This window comes from Neodiprion pinetum, chromosome 7 (assembly GCF_021155775.2).
Source record: "Neodiprion pinetum isolate iyNeoPine1 chromosome 7, iyNeoPine1.2, whole genome shotgun sequence".
In the NCBI taxonomy this organism is placed as follows: Eukaryota; Metazoa; Arthropoda; class Insecta; order Hymenoptera; family Diprionidae; genus Neodiprion; species Neodiprion pinetum.
This window is the reverse complement of record NC_060238.1, coordinates 3,030,817-3,056,630: the sequence shown is the minus strand read 5'-3', so window position 1 is coordinate 3,056,630 and position 25,814 is coordinate 3,030,817. Positions and strand designations below refer to the sequence as shown.

Sequence of the window (25,814 nt, the reverse complement as noted above, 5' to 3'; positions counted from 1 at the left end):
TATAGAAGAAAAAAAGAGCATAAAAAATTAACGTAATTTATATTTATTTTGTAAAATTATTATCGATGCGATTATGTTGTATCAGAAATTTTATCGGTTAGGCAGATCTATGGGGAGGGAAGAATTGAAGTAGCTGCATGGAAAAAGAGACGGTACTAATAATTTAATTATAAAACGAGTAGTTTTTAAAACTGCGATGTATTAACGTGAATGATGTATTTATTTATGAAAAAGAAAACTATATTAACGAATGAAAATTATTATTAAGTTGTAAGTATAAATAATGAAGCTGATCGAAAATAAATCAACGAAGTTGAGAAACGAAAAACGTTGTTCTCATTTGTTGCAAGCTTTTTTCCAGTTTCTGTTGTGACAATTTGACGGAATAACCACGGCGACAAATCGATTTTGAAAAAAAAAACACCGCTTTTTGATCCCTCGAAATCACAAAAAAAAAAAAAATAATCTGAACAAAGCTTCGTCAATAGTGGTTTCGTTGACAAAATAAATAATTGACCGAAGTTTTTCAATTTATTTATTCCACTTTGTACATCGCTGTACGAATCTAATTTCTTCTTCTCTTTTTATTTTACATTTGAAACGTATAAAAGAGAGATGAAAAAAGAATGAGAAAAAAGACTCGTTCGTAAAGGTGAAAAAAAAAAGAAGAAATTCTTTTTGTCTTAAATACACAAATTTTAATTATAGCTTTATATCGATAAACTCACATAGTAAGTTATATGCATAATGGTATTATGTACATTTACAGTAACAGTAAAATAATTAATCATTGATTTTACATTACAATGAGATTGAAGAAATAAATTTCTACAATAATCAGGACCTAAAATTTTTCTCAAATCGCTTGTTTTTTTTTTTGCAGTATATTTTTCATAGGCACAGAATCGTTGCTATTAATTAAATATACGTGTTTGTTAATCGCATTTGTTTCTAATTTACATGTGTAATGATAACAACAACAGCAACAACAACAATAATAATAATAATAATAATGCTAATATCAAAATCGCACGCAAGATTTAAAGTTAAGTACAAAAAAGCTTGACGATTATAAATTTAATTTAATTTTTCATATTTCTTTGGCTAATCAGTTTTCGCTTAAAAGTATCATTTGAAATTTCGTGCATCGTTCATATTGTTTTTTTAACAAACTGGGAAATCGAATAAAGCATAGGTTTATGTACAATGTTACAAAAACTGAGCTCGATGTATGCAATATTGTAAACAATCAAAACTTGGATCGCAATATTCGGCGGAAAGTTTTCAATGGCTGATTAAAAATATAATAAATTCGTACGATTCGTTGTAAATTTTTTAATTCCGCTCAATTTCTATTGAACCATTCATCTTCATCTCGAATTTTTACTTTTAGACCGTTAAAGAAATGAATTAATGAAGGACTGGGTTCTCAAAGTATTCACGTAGTTTCTTTTCATCTTCTTTATTATCACTCAATCTTATCATCATCATCATCATCATCATCATCATCATCATCATCATCATCATTATTATTATTATCCTTTTCACGTTGTGCGGTAAACAGCGGTTTACATAATAATTATAGGAAAACAGTAATACAAAATCTCGCTACTTTGCCGTTGATGAGTGGAAAAATTTAACGAGAAAATGAAACTCTGATCGGAAAATTATAATTATTATATCGTAATGGTGTTAACAATTGTTTTTTTTATTTTATTTATTTATTTATTTATTTTTTCGTTTATACGTAGGTTTTTTATTTTCATTTTCTTCGGTTATTTACACCGTGTATATATTATATACAAATGTGTACACGTATACTGCCTCATCCCTAGAATTATTTTGCAACAACATTATAGAAAGTCTACTGGAAAACATTTTTAAAGCCTCGTATAGGCCGCGTCGATATACCTATCAGTTAATTGTTTATTTTTAATATATTTTTGTAACATTTTAGTTGTTTATTTGAATTATTCGGTCGAATTCAACGAACGATCATTGCTTGTGTGACTTTTTCACAAGCGTATCATAAAAACATACATTTTTTTTTTTTTCTTTTACTTCAAATTATGCAATTTTTGTGATCACCTCATTCAATTGTTAGCCTATCGACCGTTTCGATTTACATGTACTAACAATTCTTGAAATTTTTTGATGAACTTACTCACCTGATATCAAATGATGACTAGAAAATTGAATCCAAAAATTTCGCACAAAACTGAGATTTCTATGCGCTATAACTTGACAGAAGCAAACCGACCGATCTTATTAGCTTAGTGAGAAAAAAAAGTATAATAGATACATAAGAAGTTGGCTGGTAATAATATTAATAACAATAATAATAGTAATAATATATATTTCAGACATAGGCTAATTTTCAGATAATAATAATAGTTATGCACAAACGTAACATTATTATTATTATCATCATCATCATCATCATTGTTGGCATGATAAATAAAAAATGAGTTGGAACTGTTAATACTAACACTAAAATTACAACAATAATAATAATAATTATCAACACGCTACGATATATGTTGCAGTCACATCTTCTCATCCGTCATTTCCAAAAATTGCGCGTAGAAATCTCTGCTGCACTCTCCCTTGTTGTTGAATAAAAATTTGTGATAGCTACCGTCCGCGCATATCACTTTTATGTGAAATGAGAAAAATAGCAAATGTTTCATTAATGGTCGTTAACAGCATTGAATCTTGCTTCGCCTCATCTACCTCTCTTTCATCTCTGTTTTCGTTCGAATTTCTTTTCTTTAAAAAGCGTAGGCGAACCGCAGACCAAACTTGAAATCTATAAAACAATTTGATAGATACTCACCGATTATAGTGTTGTTGTTTTTGCCAAACGCACACATACACTGCGGCCCACTGGGTACTTGAAATTTGCAAAAGCTCCAATTGGAGCTGAAATACTTTGGCAAAAAAGTCGCCGACGCCAGACTCGACTGGCGATTAAGTTTTTGATCCTCGACAGCAAAGACATGGACAGTTCCGTGGTCGCTCGCCACGCAAAGCCACGTCGAGTCATGGTTGAAATTTATACTGAAAGAATCAGGGGTAATTAGAAGTGAAATGAAAATATATTGAACGGTATCCATTGGAGTCTCGGTGAGGGTCCGAACGTCGTTCTCACCAGTAAATGTTCGCGTGGTTCGCGCCCCTTCTTAATTCATTGATCATGTTTCCATTCTGCGTGTCAAATACCCTGATCAAGGTTCCCTTTTCCGACGCAGTCGCCAACCTCGTACCCTGCAAATTCAGCGCAATGCAGGACAATGGCGTTTCGTGCGCTTCTATGTTCAACGGCTGCTTCTCCGTATTTGCCAGATCTATCACTGTAATGAAATAATCAGTCTAGTGTTTTGTTTAGGGAAGTTAAGTTCTATGCGTTCGTCGAGAACTTGTTTAGACTAGGAATAAAAATTTTTTTCTCTTTTTGTCTCGGAAACGAAGCGAGTCCTTCAATCTGAGGATAGGATATAATTTTGGGAACTGTACAGAGACAAAAGTTTGTAATACCGTGATCGACGATATCAATGATTGAGAATGACAAATCGAACGTTAAATAACCGATCTAACAAGACTGATAAGGATTGAAAGAATTTAAGCAAAGTTTTTACCTTGAACGTGGCCGTTTTTTCTGCTGGGAAAAGCTAGGAGCGAGTTGTTGCTATTTGGACAGAGGACGCATAATCCTCTCGGGTTTGAATTTGTTTCGAAGACGTGTAACTGTTGCGGGTTTTGTGTAAACGTGTAGACTTTAATCACCCCCTCAAGTATAACGACTATCCTATCCCTCCGTAGTTTGACACCTTTGACCGGTGCGTTGAATTCCAATGTTATGGCAGGGTTTTTCTTTAGGTCGTCCCATATCATGACTGCAATGCGAATAAAAAGACGATGAGTCGTGGCTTTTCTTTCGGATAAATGGTGCTCGGACGACGCTTGCACATTTTTGTCCTTTCTATTTCACCTTTGTTCGTTGGGTACATGGGTTTTGCGCCGCCGCCTACAAGGGCCAAATAATTGCACCTAAAGAGCATTTCCACGTGACCGAGACCTCCGTCGCTGAATACGTGACGCTCCGTTTCTTTCAACGGATCGCAGTTGTAAACCCTGTATCCGTTCTCCATGCCACAGGCAAAGCAACCTACGAATTGGCAAAAGAGATTGAAAAAAATCAGATAGACGAGAAGCTGCGTAAGTGAACTTATCAACTAATTAATTGACAACGCTGCATACATCCACCTTATCGTCTGTTTACTGCATTAAGACTGTTGGTGCAAGTTTTATTCTTGTCGTCGAGTCCCTATTGTTTTGTTTATGTATATCGAGCTTGTTTTTCTCTTAGTTTTCTTATCTTTTCATTGAATCAACATTGCACCCTAAACAAACATCGAGGATACATATTTCGTTGTCTGTACATTGGGGGGAAAAAGAGATTGAAGTTTTGGGTAGAGGAATTTTTTCTTCCATTTTTTTTTTTCCAATTATTTATTTCGAGACGTTTGGATAACAGGTTGACAAACAATACGTAAACACAATATATACGTATTAGTATGTATATATTATATGCATGTATATAATCTTAAAAATAAATTGTAATAATATAAAACGCAATTTGACTATGGACTGTGTCCGTACGTAGAGAATCTAATGGTAATTTGCAAGGAGTCCAAAGTGTGTCGGCGCTGTCATGTTGCGAGGGGCGGCAAGAGGCGATAGGAACCGGATTTTTGGAACAGGCGCACGCTTTGATCATTTTCGAATTCACGTACCTTGATCCTGGTTGAAACCAGCGTAGAGCAAACCGTTCGAGTGGGGATTACCCGCGGTTAGGTTCATCGCAGTAGAAAATATGTATGTATTTTTTTTTTCAATTCGTTTTTGCACCGTCTATGTATGAAATTTATTCAATGACACAATGTTCGAATTGTTCTTTTGTTTTTATGTTTTTTATTTATTTTGTTTTTGTATCAATACATCCACTAGAAGTACCAGAACACTGTTTAACCGATCATGTTTTATGACCGGTTCCGCGCCAACTACTCTTGTCATCCGAGGTCCATTGCGTTTGTCGAAACCCGAACTGCTCCTGATACTGCTCTGATGACACGACCGTCGGACCATGGCTCTGTCATTATTGCGCATGTGCCAAACGCGTCATAGACTAATCAATTATTACGGAGAATGGCCAACAAATGGAAGCGCTGCAGTTAGTGCCATCGAGCGGTTGAATTTAGAGTCAATGATGATTTTTTGCTGTTTTTTGTAAGTACTTTTATACCACAAGCTTGATGAACGCGTTGACGGAGGAATTTAAAGGATACCTGAGTGGAGCTTGGGTCTTTAAGAAACCGTGTTGACGATCCGATGACTTCTTTGTCGGCGGAAACCGTTTTTAGGGGTCACGGTTCAGTCCGTCTTTACAAGTCTTTAGTCGTGACGAAACTATAAGGCATCTCCTTAGACCAATGGTCCAAGGACATCTCGTTGTAAAGTTTGGTAGATTTACTTTTAGGGCTTGCATCGATCTCTGTCAGGATTCAAGAATATCCAACAGTATTTGAAATGAGAAATCAATCTTTTGAAATATTTCACTTTTGCGGATGTAAAGATATTCTAGGCGTTTTTTCTGGTTTTTTTCAATTTACGGCTTACACGGTATACCGAAAAGCACAAAGCCGCAGCGCTTTCTAGCGTCTCAGGATTGCTTGGGCTGGGTGTTGCAACCTTTTATTTAGAACCTTGACTAAATTCGGCCGTAGAAGTTACGTTGAGATGGCGCCACAGGGATATACATACGAATTGATAGGAATATAAATAATACGACGTAACGTGTTACCGGCAAGACATTCGCTTCAAGTGAACCAAAGACTGAGAAAGAACAGTGGGACTGCTCTTCGAGCTAGGCCGTTTTCTTGGAATCGTTTACATCTACGTCGTAACTACTGTTGTTCAATTATTCGACGCTATGTCGTTGGAAGGGACATAACCTGCAATCCCAGTGCGCGAAGTCTAACCTAACCTAACTTAACCTAACCTAATCATCCCAAGGCTCCAGTTTGCAACTGTGACCTTGAGATAAAACATGGCGACAGCCTGCGCGCGATTATCGATGATCGCCAGGCGCGTATGTACGAGCGGAGTAACCCGGCGTGAAATGCCGAATAATTTGAAGGGTCGTAAGACGAGTTCGCAGTTATGGCTACGCAGACAATTGGCCGATCCTTACGTCGAGAAAGCAAAAATTGAGAAGTACAGATGTAGAAGCGCGTTCAAGCTTCTCGAGATGAACGAAAGATGCGGTATACTTTCACCGGGAATGACGGTTGTCGATTGTGGTGCTGCGCCCGGAAGTTGGACTCAAGTGGCGGTCTATTTGACTAACGCCGAGGGCAAACAAGACGACAAACCGGTTGGTAAGGTAGTCGCTATAGACAAATTGCAAATATACCCTATCGACGGAGCCTTCGTTATCGGGAACATGGACTTCACGACGCTCCAGGCGCAGGAAAAGATAAGGAAACATCTCGCCGGCAGTTCCGTCGACGTTGTAATGTCGGACATGGCGCCAAACGCGACCGGCGTCAAGGAAATGGACCACCAGAATATCGTCGCCCTCGCCTACGTCGCGCTCAGATTTGCCCTCGTCGTATCGAAGCCCGAGGCCTCGTTTATAGTCAAACTTTGGGACGGCGGTGCGGCCAAGAACGTCGAGGACGATATCAGAAAATTTTACAAAACCGTCAAGGTTCTCAGGCCGGGTGCTACAAGGACGGAATCTTCCGAGAAGTTTCTTCTTGCCAGGGGATTCAAGGGTCTCAAAGTCGGTTGATAACGGTCGAAATGCAAAAATTTTTTGTCATTAGGATTTGACGAGGAGATGACAGGTCGATTAGCGAACACTTTAGTCCTCGGAATATCTGAATTCTATTTTTATCATAGTATAGTCTTCTCTCATTCGTTGATTAGGATCAAATTTATCGAAGGGCACCAATCATTAAAGAGCTTATAGACGATGTCAATTTATCGCGGAAAAATCAAAGCCTACGAAGCTTGCACAGAGTCGTCAACGTTTTCCTGTTTTGACCAACCAATTCGGGACTGCCCAATCATTTGAACATAAAGTCGACTTACTTTTCGATAAATACAATGTTCTATTTGTTTGGGTTTTTTTTTTTTGTATGGGTGGATTAGCGTCGATACTTTCAGTAGGTCTTGGGAGAATTTGGGAATATTTCAGATAAGGCAGTACATAATAGACTTGATAAAGTTGCTGTACAGCTGTATAATAATAATCATAATAAACATAATAATAATAATAATAATATTGAAAATAATTATAATAATAAGTAATTAATACCGTTCATATAATACAATAACAACACGAAAGCTTCTATTATTTTGAATATAATAATATATATTGTATATACAATTATTTTTGTTTATTTTCTTGCTCTCTCTCTCTCTCTTACTCTTTCTCTCTCTCTCTTTCTCTTTCTCTCTCTCTCTCTCTCTCTCTAATTTCGATAAAATTAATGTATACACGAAATTGGACGTTACAACAAAAAAATCCATCAATCATTATTTAAATAGACACAAAAATACGACATAGACTACGTCACAGATACACATGACATGTATATATATATTAACAGACGCATACGTATATATAGGTAGACAGATTGTTACTGGCCGCAATCCTTTTTATGTTTCGTTTTTTTTTCCTCTCCTTTTTCCCTTGTCTATTGAAGATAAAATTTCGAACAATATTGTTTACAATATAGTGTTATATAATAATTAGCTATGAAGTACGTTTACCGAGAAAGAAAGAAATTGATAAAAATAACAGCAATTATCCATCGAATAAAGAAAAACCGGGGTAAATTTTATGCCAGGGTAATGACGATTCCTTAAATGTTTCATTCCGCAAAAACTAGTCCCAATAACGGGAAGGAGAAAACGAATCTGTCAAAATAAATTTGACATACAGTTACGGATTGAAACACTCTGTGTTAAAAAGCTGACGTGGCCGTTGTTTATTTATTTATTTATTTTTTTTTTCATTTCGGCTGTACGATAATTTTCATCGTTGGCCGATAATCGAGCGATATTTTACGTCATGATAAATGATGGCAAGAATCGTGTTAGTCGTAATTCAATGTTCGGGCAAAGCTTAGAAACTTGATAGAGAAATTCATCGAATCAAATAATTCGTATTTACCATGCATTGTTATTATTATTATTATTATTATTTTTTTTCGCCCCGGTGATACATACGTCTCACAATTAAGTTAATTAGATTCGATGCCTCTATGTACATATCTAGTACTATACATAGATGTATAATTTAAATTTAAACAGTTGATAATACATAGCTACGTACACTACACATATAGACGTATCGTTATAGGTAGCCATAATACACACACATACATACATAATACATATAATACGTTCATTATATACTCTCGTTGGTAAAAATTGCGAACGGATACCTACCCTATACATACACATATGCATGCATACATACATACATACACACATTCATTAATACTTTCCATGCATCTATAATACACACATCGTATACAATAATTACCATGATTATACTACGTCTCTATACATATATTTATAATATTCCATGTCGTGCACAGAATGAAAAAATTCGCGATCAAGTTAAGAATCATTTATATCATCGTTATCTATTGTACAATTACAGGGTTTCTCTAAAACTGATTTCGAAACGGCAACTAGTTTTCGTTATAAATTAAACTTAATCATAATAATCATAATAATAATAATAATATTAACAAAAACAACAACAAAAATACACTTTTATATCTTTACAATACGATACTATCGATCAGTCTGTGATTTGGAGAAGTGTCTATCTTTAAATGGAGGAACGAGTCAATAATGACTTCGTTGATCACTGTTAAGTTTTATTTGATAGTGGTTTTCAATTGCATTATGCGTTTTACTTATTTATGTATTCTTGTCTGAATTTTTTCATTCCCTCGATTATAAAATAATGACGAAACAATTTAAACATTGACAAAAGATTAATAGTTGCAATGATTTTTTATTACCGAAGAATTTCTTTCAGAAATATGGAATATTTATCTTCCGTGTGTATCACTCCTGTCGTAATTTTCTAAATATTCGCTCATTGCCGCAATTGACTAAAATGATAGACCCTGCGTAAAATTAGTTGCATTACTAGGTGTCAAACTATTTTTTCAATTTATTATTATTATTATCTATGTTTTTTTTTTGTCGTTTTCTTTTTCTCCTCTTGGCGGGAAGGACGAGAATTTGGAAAAGCTAATCATTATACCTGTACATATACGAACATCAATGTAACCTCCGTTTCAGAGTTAGCACACAGGCACGATTCCAACTCTGGTCAATGTGTTAATAAACGTATAATAATGCTGAGAAAAGTCTTGAAATTTCTGCCCTAAATTCGAGGAGCATTAGATAAACACTAATTGTTATACTTTCTAGCGGCTTATTTTTCTCCTAACCCATTCACTCATTCGAAAGCCGCAAGTACAAATTTATCATGCACGTGTACTTTATATACACACGTACGCCTAAAATCAACGTCTCATACGTACAATAACGAATCAATGTTTATACCTATAATGTTATCGTGATATATATTTATACATAAATATTTGGCACCGCTCTGAAAATTTCACTAGCTTCGAACACGTAAAGTACATGCAGGTTATCTAACCGATCCGCTGTATCCTACCGGGTGATCCTGGACCTCGGAAATTCCGGTTAAAAACGCGCTGCCCGGGATATGATCGAGGTAAAACATCCCTGTAAATACTGCTGGAAGATGGTACGTGAGGCCCGATTTGTGAAAGATCCGAAGAGGGACCCCTTGTTCTCTGGATCATGCTGGGGTCCCTGATCAGTGGCATTCTCTTCCAAAACCTGAGTAGCATTGGCATCTGGCGTTGAGAAACGGGACTTCCGGTCTGCGGGGAATAGCGTCGATTGTTTCCGGTTCCCAAACCGGCGGGCAGCCCGCTCCACTGGGAGTTTCTTTGGTCGGGCTGACCGTGAGTAACTCCGGTGGTGGCGTCCTCGAAGGGTGATGAGATCCGTTCGCGCCGGTTCTTGTAGGCCAGGTTTCCGTTTATACTGTTTGAATTGTCACCCGGGAAGAGAACGTAGCTTGAAGAAGAGTCCGTTGGGTCGTCGGGGAATCTGACTCGACCTTGATTCGCATCCGAAATGGTCCTTCTCAGCGTTGGAATCACCTCGGCGTCGCTGGCGGTTGGCAATCCCTGAGGGACTGCTGAAGAGTTGTCCTTTGACTCTTCAGCGTTCGCCCTGTCCGGTCGACGATCATCACGCGGTGAGAAGACGACTTCGGGTTCGGCCTCGAAGAGATCGGACAGCGCGTCGGGTGTCTTGGGGGTCTTGTGGAGACCCAGAAGCGTCGTTTCCATGATCATGTCGCCCAGGATGCTCGCCTCGCTCGATATCTGGCTGACCTCCTCCTCTTTCACTGTTGGCTGCGCTTTTACCGGGTCCGATATTGTCGGTCTCAAGTTACCTTGTGAGACCAGCATTCCGGCCTCGCTGTGCGTCAGCAACTCCTCCTGGTCTTCGGGGTCAAGTGTCGTCGAGATCATGCTCTCTTCGTCCTCGAAAGATATCGTCGAGGATTCAGTCGCGTCGTCGCCTGATGTGGTTGCCTGTTTTTCCTTTTCCTCCTCCTCTTTTGCGGTAGTGAACTCGGAAGGCGTTGTTGCCTCCTCGTTTGCGGTACCCTCGGAGCTGTTGAAAAATCGGTAATGCCGGTTAGCGCTTCGTTTTAGATCGAATTACATGCAGTTTAATAATAAGAGGTGAATCGACCCTCGAATGCGAGGTAAATCCCTGATTCAAGTATGGGTTATAATATTCACGCCGAGTGAACATCAAAGTCGAACTTTCCTGACTTGACACTACGGATTGTTATCATGCTTAGTTCGTTCCGCCAGGCCCTGCACGCATGCTAATCCACGTAATGCTGGATCTCGGTCTAATTTATGCACGTACCTATGTATAAGTACACCAAACGACCGTTACTTTTACCGCTTCGAAGAAACGCTTTTTATCTTGATTCGTTTACGCGATCAGGATCCAACTAGGCTGCCAAATCTGACAATGAGCTAAACACTGGTTCGTGAAACAAAATCTCAACATTTATTTTCAAAGAACTCCAGTCGACGCCACCTAGTGAGGATCCGATCGGAGTATTATCGCGAAAGTCATAACCGATCCCAATCACCGTACAAATGATAATAATTATTAAGATATCTGATAGAGCTGGATGTAAATCGCGATTACGAAGGTCTGGGTTCTCGGTCAGGTTTCTGTATACCCAATCTGCCGCTTCGTCTCAAATCGCAGCAACAACTCTTGATTCGAGAAGATGGTGAAGAATTCTGAACGTAGGAAGTTAGAAATGGTGAAGAACATACAATTAAAAATACGTACGGAGAATCCGGTCCATCAATTTTGACCGGTACCCCGTGGCTGGCCGTCGAGTTGACCGCGTCATTTTCCTGATTCCCGAGGAAACTCTCGTCATTGGAAAATGTCGTCGTCGTTGGTTCTTCGGGTGTCAAGGTCACTCTGGCCGGTGCGAGAAGCAGCACAACCGTCTCGGTGTCGTTAGTCGTGACGTTTTTCACCGATTCATAACTCTCCTTGTATTCGCCGCGCTTGGAACCGTTTAGAATGTTTCGAAGGTCAATGGGAATCTGGTAGTTCGTCACCTCGGCGAAAGCATGACTACCATTCTTGATGAAATCAGCAAAGGATGGCTCGTCGCGAGTTCCTTGCTCTTCAAAAGCCCCCGAAAAGTTGGAACTCTTTGTCCTGTTTCCAATCAGATAGACAGTCAATCCCGCCTCCGTTTCGATCCCCGACTTCTTGTCCTCCTGGACCTCTTCGACGACCGCGATCTCGATCGGATCCTCATCGCGTTCCGGCTTCTCACTCGACGATGGGGGTGGACTGTTGCCTTCTTTGCTAAGCGGTATGCCTACCTAAAAAAAGCACGCCATTTTTAGCTACTCTACTGGTGCAGCGACGACGAAGCTTGATCCATGAAATTCTTTGACCCCTGCATGCACTGCGTCTACGACGATGAACGATGATCGTTTCCGCGTCACTTTGGTAGACAGTGAAACCTGGCCAACCTTTTACTCCACTGTCTAACTACGTGATCGGGCGTCGACTTTTACTTTACTGGTTATCGATGTTGCACTCGATTCGGTATATCGGTGTCGTCGGATTTAGCAGCTATTGTCGCGTGCAGGGCGAACCAGAACTAAGTTTTAGTCGATAAAAAAAAACCGATGTCGCGTCAATGATCGGTTCAACGATCCGATCAATGATACAAAGTGTCGAAGTGTGTTACAATATACATCCGACGTGTCAGATTTGATAACCGATATTCGAGATATTCGTTGTCGAGAAAGTGTCGCTATATCATACCTGAACAGGACCATACACCTTCAATTCAGTGACTGCGGAGGAATTCGCGAATGTACGGTTCAGGCGTGTGAGAACGAAGTTCTGGAAGTGTCCCTTGGAGTTGAAAGTGATGGTCTCCGGAACACACGTCATGTCACTTTTCAAGCGGTAACCATCGGTACACGTTTTGTTCAGCGACGGAGTGATGAAGACACTCTTACTGGTGATTCGTCGTGGAACCGTCGACGATTCAAAGTTCGAACCGTCCTCCGTCAGCTTCTTGTCAGTCACTATCCAGGCCTCCCATGCCATGTCAATCGGCTGACCCAGACCCTGGTCCGTGTCCAGGGTCCGCGCAGGATGCGAATACGTCGAGTCCTTGGCTACCGGGACTGCGAAATCAGTCGGCGCCGCGTTGCAAAAATACGTTGAGAGCCCAATCAGGGCGCTGAAGGCGACTTTGAACCAGCTGTACCTCATCTTTTGACACTGGGACCGCTTCTCCGTCGACGATATTTATCCTTTGATATTTATTCCGGTGGCCAGATGCAGTCTGGATAACTCCCAACACTCGATCATCGAGTCTACCTGGTATCAGAAAGAGAAAAACGTTGTTAATGCTGTGCAGGTTATATGAATACTGGATTATAAGTGCGGAATGTAATGTCTTGCAAAAGGAAAGGTTTGTTCGAAGTCTTTCTATCTTTTTTTTTTCTCTCTACTCGGATTATCGTTGTGTCCGTATTATCCTCTCCGACTCGTAAGTGACTCAGCCCTTGAACCCAATGACCCATCCCAAGGGACAAACAGTTATTCCAAAGGCGGCTCATCCTACTGGATGATTCAGATTCAGATAGGACTGAAAAATATTGCCCTATTTGTGTCTCAACAGAAATAATCCGTGGGTCACGTAATTCAGCCATCAAATTTTTAACGCGGAACACATTTTTCTAAAAGTCTTTCTTAAAGTCCAATTTGAAATTTTCGTTCCACATTTGAATTCGACAGTTCTTATACATGGAGATAAATATTCCATCAACTCTGAATCATCCTGTAGAAGTAATTCGGGATAGAAAATAAGCCCGGAGTTATTTGCTCGCGTTATCTTTCGAAAGACCCTCTCCGTACAGAGCGAGTCCAGAATACTAATGACCCAAAATCGGGCACTCTGCGGTCGTCATTTACATCAAGCCTCGAAAATCCTGAGTCCCGAGGCAAGAAAACAAACATTGCATCCATTTCAACTGATGGGATTTTTCTATGTGTATTTCGAGAAAGGCTCGATATAAGTATATCCATTCACTCGTCCATCCATTCATTCATGGATCCATTCATACAAGTCCGTATCGCGTTGTACGCGCACAACGTCTATAGCTACTTCCGTCCGTTGTATGATTAGCATAATTAAGTATGTATACATGTCTAATGCCAGAGTGGGGTAGAACTATCGTACGGTCTGTATACCACGATTTACAGTTAATACTTGGTACTGCTGTATAAGGAAAACCTGGGCAATTCTATCTTTACCCATCATGCTGAGCCGGCACCTTATAGTTGCAGTCTAGTATGCACCTATAGTGTCTTCTTGCTCCGTCGATTGCGGTTTGTTCCGAGGGTCACGGGGCACTGTGTCTATGCTTACAGTGTCAGCATGTCTTATGGGACTTTACGACCGCCTTTGCTAGAAGAACGTAAAGAGGCATACCTTTCTTCACGCACCGAGTCTGCGAGTTGTGGTTACCTGGTATACCTCGTTCGTATCAAATTCATCAGAACTCGCGATCATCTTGTCGTTCCATGCATAACTATATTCTTTTATCTTTTCTACCTGATATTTTTTTCGACAAGAATCTACCGGGACATGTGAACTGACATTGAAAACGGTAGAAACTGATGAAAGGCGTGCTTCTTGTCTTTGTACTGGGTTGAATTTTTTTGAACTCTGATCCTGTCAAATTCATTAACAATCAGAATGTATTCAACTTCTAGTCAAATCTACCTAACGATCCAATCCGTTTTTTAGTCTGAAATTATTTTTCTCTGTCTCCGTTCTTTGGCGCCAAGAATTGTACGTTAATTTACGTTTAGAATTAAAATTGACGTCAGAGGTTCCACCAACTTTGAAGTATATTAATAGAATTGATGTAACTGCGCAATTTTTTTACTTTTTTCTCTCTCAAAAAGAATAAGTTCACATTTATTTGACGACGAACGAATTGATACCGATCGGCCGGTTGTACAAAGAGTTATATTAATGAGGTGAGACGTTAATCTTTCGGAAACGTAGCGCGTACCAAAAATACATTATATACGCGCAAAAGCTGCGAAGAATAATTATCATCGGGATTTTAAACAGCTGTGGGAATTTATCGACAGTGTAGTTTGTTTGAGCTTGTCAGACGGGCGTGCAAATAAATGATATGTTAGAGTTTGTCCAATTCTGCCAGGCAATATGACATTAACAACCACCAGGTTTCTTCTTCTTCTTCTTCTTCTTCTGCTTCGCTTTCGGTCTGTGTACATAATAAATTTGAATTTTAACGGTTCGCAGCAGGTTCCTCCTCTCTGGTCGTTCTCTTTACGTTAGTGCTACGCTCCGTTTCGCAATCAACATTTAACTCATCGTAGTTGTCGCAAGTTGTGTGCTGATAGGTATATGTAACGATACCTACTTCCACATTCGCGTTGTGTACTTCATGTATTCCATACCGATATGCAACCTCTTCGCCTTCTCGAAGGCTAAACTTTCTTCACGGCCGACCGTTCGGTGTCTCAAGACTGCCGAGCTTATACGATACGTTATGTGAATGCAATAATTCAACATCTAGTGAAACGCATTCGACTCAACCATTTTTGTACGACGATGAAGCATTACGAATCGCGAAATTGACTATTTTTATCATAAAAATAATGTTGAATCGGATATAGATCTGACACTCGTTTCACTTTTACGAAACCACTTATAGCGTTTGGATTGTACTATGTATTACTTTTACTTTTCCAGGTTCTCGGACAACCGGCTGGACTGCAGTGTGTACCTTTAGTCTCTACCCCTTCCGAATGACTAACGATCACCGATTGCAACTGGTGAGTATCTTTCTAATCGCAAATCTGTGTCGTGTATTGGACACACTCACGATTCTGTAATGTTCAAACAATGATGAACTTGACTGTGAACGATACTAATCGCGTAGAAATGCGTCGCATTGTAACGTATAACATGACAATCATACTGTATCGCATTTTTACCTGGTGGCTATGAGCTACATAGAAGTTATTAAAGATGAAAAACAAATCGCAATGTCGCAATGATTCACCGTCGTTCCGGAATCTTATCTTTCCTCGTGCCGTGTCGTGGCGTTGTAAGAACGCAGTAGCGTTAAATGACGCGTACAAAATGCCTCCGAGTATAACTGCAGCTGTTCATAACGCTGCGCGTTTACCATTTTTCCAATTCCAATTTTCTTCCCAACCCTTGTTCCCAGCGAGAAAATCGTAAGAATCTTAAACAAAGATTCGAAGGCAGCAGGTTTTGGAAAAGCTTTTAGGAGACGGGGTTTTACCAGCTCTGTTCCAACCCTTCAAGAAATGTCACGATCAGCTCAGGGTGTGACCCGGATGTCGATGAAGGAGCGATGAATCGGCATAAGAAGAGCAAGAAGAAGAAGAAGAAGAAGAAGACTGTAGTGCTTGGCGCTCACTTTCTTTCAACGACTGGAGATGAAGAAGCGGATAAAGGAGAGAGTGAGAACTGGAATATCATACACACAACCACGATCCGCGGCTCTCCGCATTCCGGAGGAGGCTTACACCTCTAAAAATCCAAATTCAGCCACCTCGAGACTAGTCCTTGTCCAAGGACTCCTGGATCCCCGGATTCCGTGGGGACCTTATGCGGATCCATGACCCACTGCCAACGACCGCAGAGATCCCTTGACCCCATTCGAACAGCCGCGAGACTTAAAGTCGATATTCAACCCCTTTGACACAGAGTTTGTTTCCAACTTTGGTAGGAACACGAATGACGAGCTTTTCGCTTTTCTACATATCATCGATCAGTATACAAACTGATTAGTTGGTGGTTGTCTGCGCTGGTTCAAGTTTCGAATTAAGTCCATCAAACCGAAAGCTCAAATTAGAGAACAGAGTCCAGTGACTGGTACGATAATCGATGATGACACCAGCATCTGGAACTTTGATACTTTTCTCATTTCTATGATCAATTTCTCACACGATAGTTCTCGAAGATTAACGAACCGAAAATATGTTATGGAAAGTCTACGTCTTGATCCATTTTTCAAATAATAGACGCTACGATTAACAACGTTTCGATGAATTCGAGTGCAGAGAATTTTCTCAGTCTTTTATCCAGGTTTCCATTTCTGCAATTGAATAATGCTTTTTGGCACGTTATCTTATACCTTTTGTATTTTTATTACCGTTATTTGCACGAGGAGTAATTGTCTGATTGTACTCAACAAAATTGTTTGAAAAAAAGTTTCAAGTCTCAGCGACGAACGAATTTTATTCGAGTTTCTTCAGGCCTGTCTTTTTAATCACTCGTGTGCGCGCCTGTGTGAGAACCATTTTGCATGTGGATTTTTACAATCCATTCCTTCTTTTGTAACTGTTTCTTCTTTTTTTTTTTTCTTTTTCCTTTACAACGCTTTGCAGATCCGTTCCAACTATGCACACGCAGATATTATTGTAATACGGAGGAGTGTATAAATACCGCGAATTCGTCGAAGGTGACTTGTCAGGTGAGAGACTCAAGACTACCGCACGCGGTGTTGAAAGTCTGGATATTAAGGTATCTCTGTATACCTGTCCACATCAGACCGTGCAAACAAAGAACCCATCGCGTCCTCATATACATATATACACATACATGTACGTGTACACGTATGTGTATATACGTATATCTTCATACCCTAACCGTGTGACAAATATGTTCGATAATTACATAAAAAAAATTGTTTTGGAAAAGCTTGTGTACATTCGATCATATCATATGTTTCATTATAAGTATGAAAATTTTGTCGATAAATTTTGAAAATAGTGATATTCCGATAAAATTTTGTTAATACATACAAAATGGCTGTATTAAAAATTTTCGGATGAATGGTTACATCATTTTTATGAATAACTGTATATTAGACTGTGTAAAAAAAATTTACATTTTTTTTTCTTCAATATTCAAGTCGTAAATATTGTTCGAAATGACGAAAAATAGATGCTGTCCAAGTTTTAGCTCTTGATATTAATAATCACAGGTGTCTCATCGCGATTTTCTGTTTCCCATTTAATTGTAATTAAAATATTTTAGTTCTGTTTGACCTTTGACCTTAAATATTAATATTAAGAGATGAAACTTGTACAGCATCTATTTTTCGTCATTTCGAACAATGTTTACGACTTAAATTTAAAAAAAAAAAAACTAACAGTAGATTTTATTCATACAGTCTACTGTATATATTTTAATTTTTTTTTTTTTTCTTCGCTGTAACAATTAGTGTCTCTATGATCAAGTAGAAAGAAAAAAAAGTCGACAAAAAATGAACGAAGTGTGTTTTATTTTTCAAATGGACAATATGTGACGGATTTAGAGAAACGGGGTGAAATTTCAAATACAAATATGTTTAACATACAAACTCCAGAAGTGGTCACGCAAGGCTTTGGGGAATCCCCACACCATGCCACATGTATATATATATATATATATCTACGGGGGAAAAGAATAACAGTAGTGGTGGTGGAGTTGTATCGTTACACGTGTCGTAGTAGCTGCTTACCTACGTATAAACTACTTCTAACACACGTTTTTTTCTGGCAAATTGCCAACGAGGTTGTCTGTTGCAAACCGTTTGCGAACTTATACACACCGCCTCGTTCACGCACTCGATGCGCAATATTTCGCTACTTTATTTACCGCTAGGTCGTGTCTGAGGCTGTATTTAGGTTCGATGATTAGCCACTTTTTCCCTACTTTTTTTTATTCTTACCGTGGCCCGGTTTCGACTCTATTCGGGATTAGAGCTGAATTTTTGATTGAAACATAATTCGGTTTGGGAAAAAATGATGGAGTTAATTATGCGAAAAAAGAACGGGAACGAGTGAAATCGAAGTAGATATTCTGATATGAATCGGTACTTCGGTTCTGTAGTAATTTTCTTTGTCGCGTGTAGGCGAGAGTACGCAGTGCGAGATTCGCTCCTAATCAACCTACATGGAGGGGTCAATAGATGTCAATCGTAGCTGCTGCGGGTAAGAGGAAAACTTTGAGACAAACGCTCGTTGATTGTACAACGTGTATATACGTACAATGGGTAGAAAGAGAGAATAGTTCGTCAATACGTGTATGCTTCGTTCGCGTCCGTTAGTTTTATAGTTTGGGTATTGGTTTGAATTGGTTACAAGTATAGTATTTTATTATTTCTACTGACGACAGTGAAATTCTGATGAATTCATGAGGAAAAAACACGGTGTCCTCTGTTGTTGTTTTTTTTTTTTTATGGAAAATTATAACGCGAGATGTTATAAAGGATCCATATCATTTTTCAGCGGTGTGAAATACTGATGATTTTGAAGTTGTCGTTAACTATTGACAATAGTGCAGTAATTAATCTCTTTGGCAAAGTTACTCCGAATAAATTAAAATTATACTTATGGTATTCGATTATTTATTTATTTATTTTCTAAAAAATTCCAGTTTTGTATATCGGCGTATAAACTAATACCGAATAATATAAATTGACGTTTACAAAGCCTGAAGCATAGCTTAGTTGTCGGAGTTGCAAATCTAACTCTCTGCGGTCGCATTGTAGCGGTTGACTTTTTCATCGAAGCTGACGTAAAACCGCTTTGCGACCCCGCAGCGGTTGACCGTTAATGAGGAAGGTTTGCTTATTTATCGCAAAAAAAAAAAAAAAAAACAAACAAACAAACAAAGATAAAGATATCGATGAAAAATAAGGGAACAGCAAAGTTCCGCACTACGTATTTAAGATGAGCGTGTATAGTTGCGGAAATTTACACTCGCGTATATGCGTAATTCAATTTAAAGTTCGGTGCCAAATGATCCATAACCGTGTGCGTGATAACTGATACGACGAAAAGATCTACTTCTTATCGTACAAATGGTAGACACTATCATTCGATTCAGTGGCAAATTTACGCACGCTCAATAAACAGCTCGCTTTCACGTTCTTTGCAAAATACACTTTACATACATGTACTATTTGCTTTGAAAACAGTGTTACGGTAACTTGAGAGTACGGCGTAACTATTTCAAAACATAGTTGATTATGTTTTAATCTGATGTATAGTATGTAATACTATTATATTTCCGTCGACACATTTGAATAGTTGAAATAGTAACACAATTTTTCGTTCTTTATTATTTTTCTTCAATCGATTGCACAATTAAGGCTCCACCACGTGTCGCATGGTTATGCAATTAGTGTAATTTTTCTCAGCCTTCGCATTAGTTGGACACCAACAAAATTGTACAAAATTTTTTTTAAATTCACCTCTGCAAACCGCATTTAGTAAAATACTTATAGAAGAGTGTTCTTTGTTCACAATGCCTCTGATTTGTTTTAGTAACGCTATTTTTATATTACTCGGTAATAGTTGCCACTATATTTTTTTTAATGCATGTACAGTTGTTCTTAAATCGAAGCAACTTTATGATAAAAACACTCGCTTGCTTTTATTCCCACGTATATGCCCGGCAATACTCAACTTTACGTCAACTAAAGACTTACTACGCACTAATTAAAACAATCATTACTCACTCAATAATATAGAGCAACTCTGCGGGTACAATTCGGTAGACGAATTACTGGATTATAATTCTAACCCTGCAACGTATCCTATCCATTTCGGTACCACTATTATATGCTCATTCACTTAACAGCTGTGTGATAGTTGCAACTATTTGGTTAATCACGCTTAATAGTTGTCCTCAAATTGAACCGCGAGGCGTTTATCACTTGATAGTCACAACTATTCCGTAAACCACTCACATAACTGTCCTAAAATTGAACCACGCGGCTTATTCGCGTTATAGTTGCAACTATTTCGTTAACCACGCGTATAGTTGTCCTCGAATTGAAACACGCGCCGTTTTCTCGGCACGTGAAATATCACCCACGTGCTAACGACTCTTTTTGAGTACCACAAGTCCGCGATTTCCTCTCGCTTTGATGTAATAAACAGTAATATATCCCGCCAAGAGAATCGGCAGAGTCGCGCGCTCAATTAGTGCTACGGAATAAAGAACGGCGTGAGGTTGAGCGGACGAAGTGAGACTGACCGGCTCCATCCCTCGGCTTCCTTCACTTCCCAACTACGCGCGGTGTCATTTAACGTCTGTGAGTATTACATCTCCTTCTTGGTTATTTAATGAAAAAACGAACGGTTTTCCCGTTCGTGTATTAATTATTTTTTTATTTTCCTTCCGTTATACACGTCCACGGAGATAAAACGCACGATCAACTCACGGGGTTAAGGTTCATAGGGTATAATTGCAACGTGTATGTCCATGCATATCGCACATAGCTCAGCTTATCTACATTTCAACTCGGTAATGGCCTCCTATTCAAATAGAGTACTGTATTATGTGTATTTACACAAAACTAAACAGGCCTTCGAGACGGGTAGACTGCTTGTCACCAACATCCATTCTCACACATCGTATTACACATATATGTATACATATAAATAATATAGGTAAGTGTCTGTGTGCATTATCTGTATCAAATAAGAAAAATATCTTCGAATTATAATTATTGTGTGGTAAATGTTTTAAGCTCGCGTCAATATTTGTATTATTTAGATTACAAAATGGAAAAATACTCACGCGATCATAATATAAACAAAATTATAGTCTCCCACGTGTGACATCACTTGTAATAACTCTGCAGATTTTTATCACGTTTTTTTTTCATCTGTTCATTTTTTATATCACGATGAAACTCAATGATCGCAATTCTTGCAAATATATATGTATATATATATATACATATTTTTTTTCACCCCTTACAATATTTAATCATCTCATTTATGCGTTGTAATGTTTTTCATCACGACGACGATGTATCGCTTTATGATATTATTTAGTTCATTTTAGCACATCAATTATTTATCGAGTAATTTAGATACGAGTTTAAATTCGAGCGTAGCCGTGATCTTTTGAATTCGCGTTAAGTTTCATCGGCATCGAAAATTAACAGACAATTTTTCGTGTAATTTGTTCGATGGAAAATCGTTATTTTCGATTGATAATTTTTTCTCACTCTCGCCTGTTTCGTCAATTTCACCAGTATAAATGCTATAACGAGTAGGATTCAAGAATAGAGGTGAAAAAAAAAAATAAATAAAATAAACCAAGCGTTATAAGCGGTCTATTCGTTGAAAAAATTATTACACCTAGGTAGTTTCCGGTTAATGTTTGCCTTTATTACCCCAAGTAACTATCCCTATATTGTCAATAATATTTAAACATCGGGTGAATTACCCTATGGTATAACAAAAGACTGTATTTAAACAGTTGGAAATTATGTAATTAAGCTTAATAAATAGAGTCTTCTATAAACCGTGGTACATAAATTTTCGTGTAAACATATATATATTTACATACAGCTATACGCATGCGATGTTGATCAACAACCGGTACGTTACATACGCGATATGTACACTCAAATGACATACGTTTGTCAACCGATCATCCGGCTGGCATCGTGCAATGTTGATAATTTCGTCGCGTCAACGATCGTGTTTGGTTTCAATAAAACAAGCTTCTTTCAAAGGGAATTATTCTATTCTCGGCTCTCTGCACGCAGTGAAAGAGATGAAATTTCTTTCTGATATTAACGCGAGAAAAATTAAACTTCTTTTTAATTGTGGTTGTTCAGTTTGATAAAAAAAAAAAAAAAAATATTATAAAAATAGACAAACATCAATTCAATTATAACACAAACGTATTGCCGATGAATGATTAAACAGCGTGTAATTAAACAATGGTAACAATGGTTTTTTTTTTACTCTTCTCAAACGAGTTTCAAAAATCGATGAAGAGAATTTTTTCTCTATCACTCGTCGATTGTCGCGTACAAATTTCATCGAAACGAATAAAATCAAAAATCTTGCAAGTGTATTGAATTTTTCTATAATATCGGCCGCCCGTCTCACAGCTGCACTAATATTTTTTTTTAAAGATTCTAAGTGGAAAATCCCCGCAGTGGTCGAATCTCGTATTCTTTTTCTCCTTCGGTATTGTAAACACAGAATAAGAAAGAGAGAGAGGGAATAAAAAAAGTAAAAATTGGGAAAGAAAGAAAATACGGCGCTACGGTTCGTTAGGGATATATCTAAATCGGTGCATCTTAAATCTATTTTTATATATCCAAACGGCGTTTTCTCTCGCCTGTATAATCCACGGGTTAGAATCGTAGCGGAACAGCCGCTCGGTCGGCTTTTCTTTTTCTCTTTCCTTTTCCATTTCTTCATCTTCTTTCTCTCTGTGTGTTTTCTTTTTCTTTTCACCGATCGTTCCTCGTTTCTTCTCCTACACAACAGCATTTCATAGACTAACCAGACTTTTATTTTATCTTCCCTCTTCCGAGGCGCCAAGACTCCTCGGCCAGACTCTCTTACGCATATATGTATATATATATATATATATATATATATATATATATATATATATATATTCCTCTCCGTATCTTCCTTGTCGGAGGCGAGAAGTAGGCACTGTTTTAAGGCCTGATACTTTATTTCTCGCAGCTGCTAACCGACGTGACGTCGGCACCTTCATCACTGGCACACGGATAGATCCCCCATTCGTTCCTTGCCATATTTTATTCACGGATAAATTTTTATTTCCTTATATATCCTATACTTAATTTCTCCTATCTATCCTACCTGTATTGTAAATTGTACGATTTGTCTTTTTTCTTTTTTTTTTTTTATTTACATTTATTTATTGCAAATTCGATGGTCACTGAGCTAAAAATTAATCGATGCATCGATTAATCAACTTCAAAAAAAAAAAAAATTAATCGAATTATTTCTAATAACTTTTCGAACTGTGGATTTGAAACAAAAAATTTCATAAATTTTGGTACGCAGTCTTGGAACAAAAATTCGATTAATTTGGGAAAAAAATAATCGATTATTTTTGGTCATTCTTATAATTGTAAATTTTGTTTGGTCATTCTTGCAATATTTTCCCCTCAAATTTTATTCCTATACTTCTTGTATTTTTATTTTATTTTTTTTATTTTTTATTTTCAATTTCGGATAAATCTCAAATTTTATTTCCGCGGATCTTACATCGTGTACGGATTTGCGGATCAATCTCTCCGCGCTTTACTCGCGCTTTCGGTATATCCTTGTATCCGGAACTTGTAGAACGAGAGGCGATCATATAAAAGTAAACGCTGCATGTAAGCGACATAGAGAGAGAAGAGTGGAGAACTAACTCTAACGCGTTAGGAACTTATGGTTAATTCAACCTAATTCTGTCTTTCCGTTCGATTTGGAGGGTCCAACATTGGCTGGATAGACTATGCATGATATACAATATACATACATCAATGAACATTATACAATTTTGTGTACGACGTTTATATTAAACCCGTCGTCGTGGAGTTTTGGTTTCGAGTTTCGTTCTGACTGGATTTTGCCACGACATTATTGTTCTTAATTTCACATTTCTTCGATCAATACGACGTTTGCCGGTTTTTTTTTTAAATTAACATCCACCTGTGTCAACAATCGATATTATTACTATTATTATTATTATAGTAGGTATAACGTTCGGTATAATTTTATTATCACTGTTTTACCCGATCGTTCTGCTTTAATTTTATCCACACGTCAGCGTGTTTTTCTATACTACGTTCTCATCATCATCATCGTCGTCATTATTAATTATCTCCATAATGTGTAGTACATACGTTAGATATATTAATTATTATTACTATTGTTATTACACCGATAGAAAAAGAGAAAAAAAAAAAAAAACAGCTGTAAAAATTAAAATTTTACCCGTTTTGCTTATCGCGAGAGGATTTGTTTGGTAGAAAAATATTATTTTTCGATAAATTCTTCTTGCCGCAGGGATAATATTACACGCGACAAAAGCTGGGAATATTTATTTTCGTTGATTTTAATCGACTACTTAACGTTGTAATAAAATTTATAGTCTCTTTCATTTCTCTTCGTTTTCCAAAATCGTTTGCTGTGTTTATTTTTTTTTTTTCTTCTTCACTCCGAACAACGATCGTTTCACCCCGCAAGATTTAACGACATTTTCATTATACCAGCACATCGTACACAAATCACATAAAAATTAAACTCGTTTCTCTTTTTTTCCCGACCAACTCGCGCTTCAACGACATGCATAAGAAGAATTTTTTCTTTCCTTTGTTACAAGCTGAGGTGTGTAGGATATATATATATATATATATACATACATTTATATAAAATAAGAATGATGAATAGATTCTTGAAGATATATTTTCGTTTCCAGCCTCGGAATATCTCTCTAATCCTTAATCCTTCTAATTCTCCTTGACTCCTTGAAATTTATATTCGTCTTCTCGTTTTCACGATTCTTTCTTCTTACATCTAATCGTTTTTTTTTTTTTTTTATTTCATCTCGCCAGTTGATACCAATTTTTTTTTTTATTCTTTTTATTTCCCCCCCGTAACAATGAACGATTTATTTCGCACGTACGAATCTCAGCACGTCTCTTATTTATAATCAATTGAATTATACGCGTGTGAATTTAATGTAAATTATAATATCACGATCGGTTCAACGAAATCGAGTTCTGGCAATTTTCCAATTTCGCTGTTAGGTATAACCGGAAGCTGTAATTTTTAATTTTACTCTCCTGTTTTTCAACCTCATATAAATAATTTATTTCTGTATAACGTAACGTTTCCTGGGAAAATTTTCGTCGCAGTCAGAATTATTGTCGATATTATACAGTTCAAAATATGAAAGATGAAAATTTGTAAGAGAGTAGAAAAAAAAATTTTCTTATTCTTAAATTGCTTCTATTCTCATTACAGATTCTTGAACACTTTGGACTTTGAATGGATATGAAAATTCTCACCAAGATGTGGTGGAAAAATGGTGAGTATCTTAAATATTTTTATACTACAAAATGTCTCTCGGTTTATTTTTCCTTGTATTATCAATTGGTAACAATTCAAATGGTCTGCTGAATTTTATTCTTAAAGAATAAAAAAAAAAGGCAAATCAATTCGTATCCGCGAATAAAAGAAAA

At 37.6% G+C, this 25,814-nt stretch overlaps 3 protein-coding genes and 1 long non-coding RNA gene across 6 annotated transcripts in view; 2 read left to right on the top strand and 2 right to left on the bottom strand.

The window, feature by feature from the left end:
* Nucleotides 1-25,665, top strand: part of LOC124222978 (uncharacterized) — a 49,968-nt gene extending 24,303 nt beyond the window's left edge. The window contains exons 3-4 of the long non-coding RNA XR_011177622.1: nucleotides 15,515-15,597; nucleotides 25,597-25,665. This is a non-coding gene — a long non-coding RNA (uncharacterized lncRNA). The remainder of the gene's footprint in view (nucleotides 1-15,514; nucleotides 15,598-25,596) is intronic.
* On the bottom strand, nucleotides 9-5,155 carry LOC124222977 (WD repeat domain phosphoinositide-interacting protein 3). Of its 2 annotated transcripts, XM_046634544.2 has the most exons (7): nucleotides 4,797-5,155; nucleotides 4,261-4,403; nucleotides 3,992-4,168; nucleotides 3,639-3,896; nucleotides 3,152-3,353; nucleotides 2,837-3,060; nucleotides 9-2,653 (listed from the first exon to the last, which is right to left on the bottom strand). In XM_046634544.2, exons 3-7 carry the CDS (start codon nucleotides 4,149-4,151, stop codon nucleotides 2,547-2,549), a joined length of 951 nt encoding a protein of 316 aa, XP_046490500.1. In that variant the 5' UTR covers nucleotides 4,152-4,168; nucleotides 4,261-4,403; nucleotides 4,797-5,155; the 3' UTR covers nucleotides 9-2,546. The 2 variants fall into 2 exon arrangements, with proteins under 2 accessions (XP_046490500.1, XP_046490499.1); XM_046634543.2 differs by lacking the exon at nucleotides 4,261-4,403.
* On the top strand, nucleotides 5,824-7,638 carry Mrm2 (Mitochondrial rRNA methyltransferase 2). The gene has a single exon (XM_046634546.2). The coding sequence runs from the start codon at nucleotides 6,110-6,112 to the stop codon at nucleotides 6,854-6,856; it is 747 nt and encodes a 248-aa protein (XP_046490502.1). The 5' UTR covers nucleotides 5,824-6,109; the 3' UTR covers nucleotides 6,857-7,638.
* Nucleotides 7,460-25,814, bottom strand: part of LOC124222971 (uncharacterized) — a 34,012-nt gene continuing 15,657 nt past the window's right edge. Inside the window, exons 1-4 of one of the 2 annotated variants that reach the window (XM_046634525.2) lie at nucleotides 20,307-20,816; nucleotides 12,532-13,098; nucleotides 11,527-12,080; nucleotides 7,460-10,821 (exon numbers count right to left, since the gene is read on the bottom strand). In XM_046634525.2, coding sequence (XP_046490481.1) covers nucleotides 9,759-10,821; nucleotides 11,527-12,080; nucleotides 12,532-12,990 — 2,076 coding nt within the window. In that variant the 5' untranslated portion in view covers nucleotides 12,991-13,098; nucleotides 20,307-20,816 and the 3' untranslated portion in view covers nucleotides 7,460-9,758. Of the gene's footprint in view, nucleotides 10,822-11,526; nucleotides 12,081-12,531; nucleotides 13,099-20,306; nucleotides 20,817-25,814 lie in introns of those variants that run through there. The other variant, XM_046634526.2, reaches the window with a different exon arrangement.

What these genes read in the sequence shown, in the direction of transcription:
- LOC124222977 (XM_046634543.2), bottom strand. Translation starts at nt 4,863, where the DNA reads ATGAACCTAACCGCGGGTAATCCCCACTCGAACGGTTTGCTCTACGCT. An exon ending in AAAAAACGGCCACGTTCAAG is followed by an intron (nt 3,354 to 3,638) that starts GTAAAAACTTTG and finishes ATTTCATTACAG; the next exon opens with TGATAGATCTGGCAAATACG. An exon ending in AAACAACAACACTATAATCG is followed by an intron (nt 2,654 to 2,836) that starts GTGAGTATCTAT and finishes TTCACATAAAAG; the next exon opens with TGATATGCGCGGACGGTAGC.
- Mrm2 (XM_046634546.2), top strand. Translation starts at nt 6,110, where the DNA reads ATGGCGACAGCCTGCGCGCGATTATCGATGATCGCCAGGCGCGTATGT.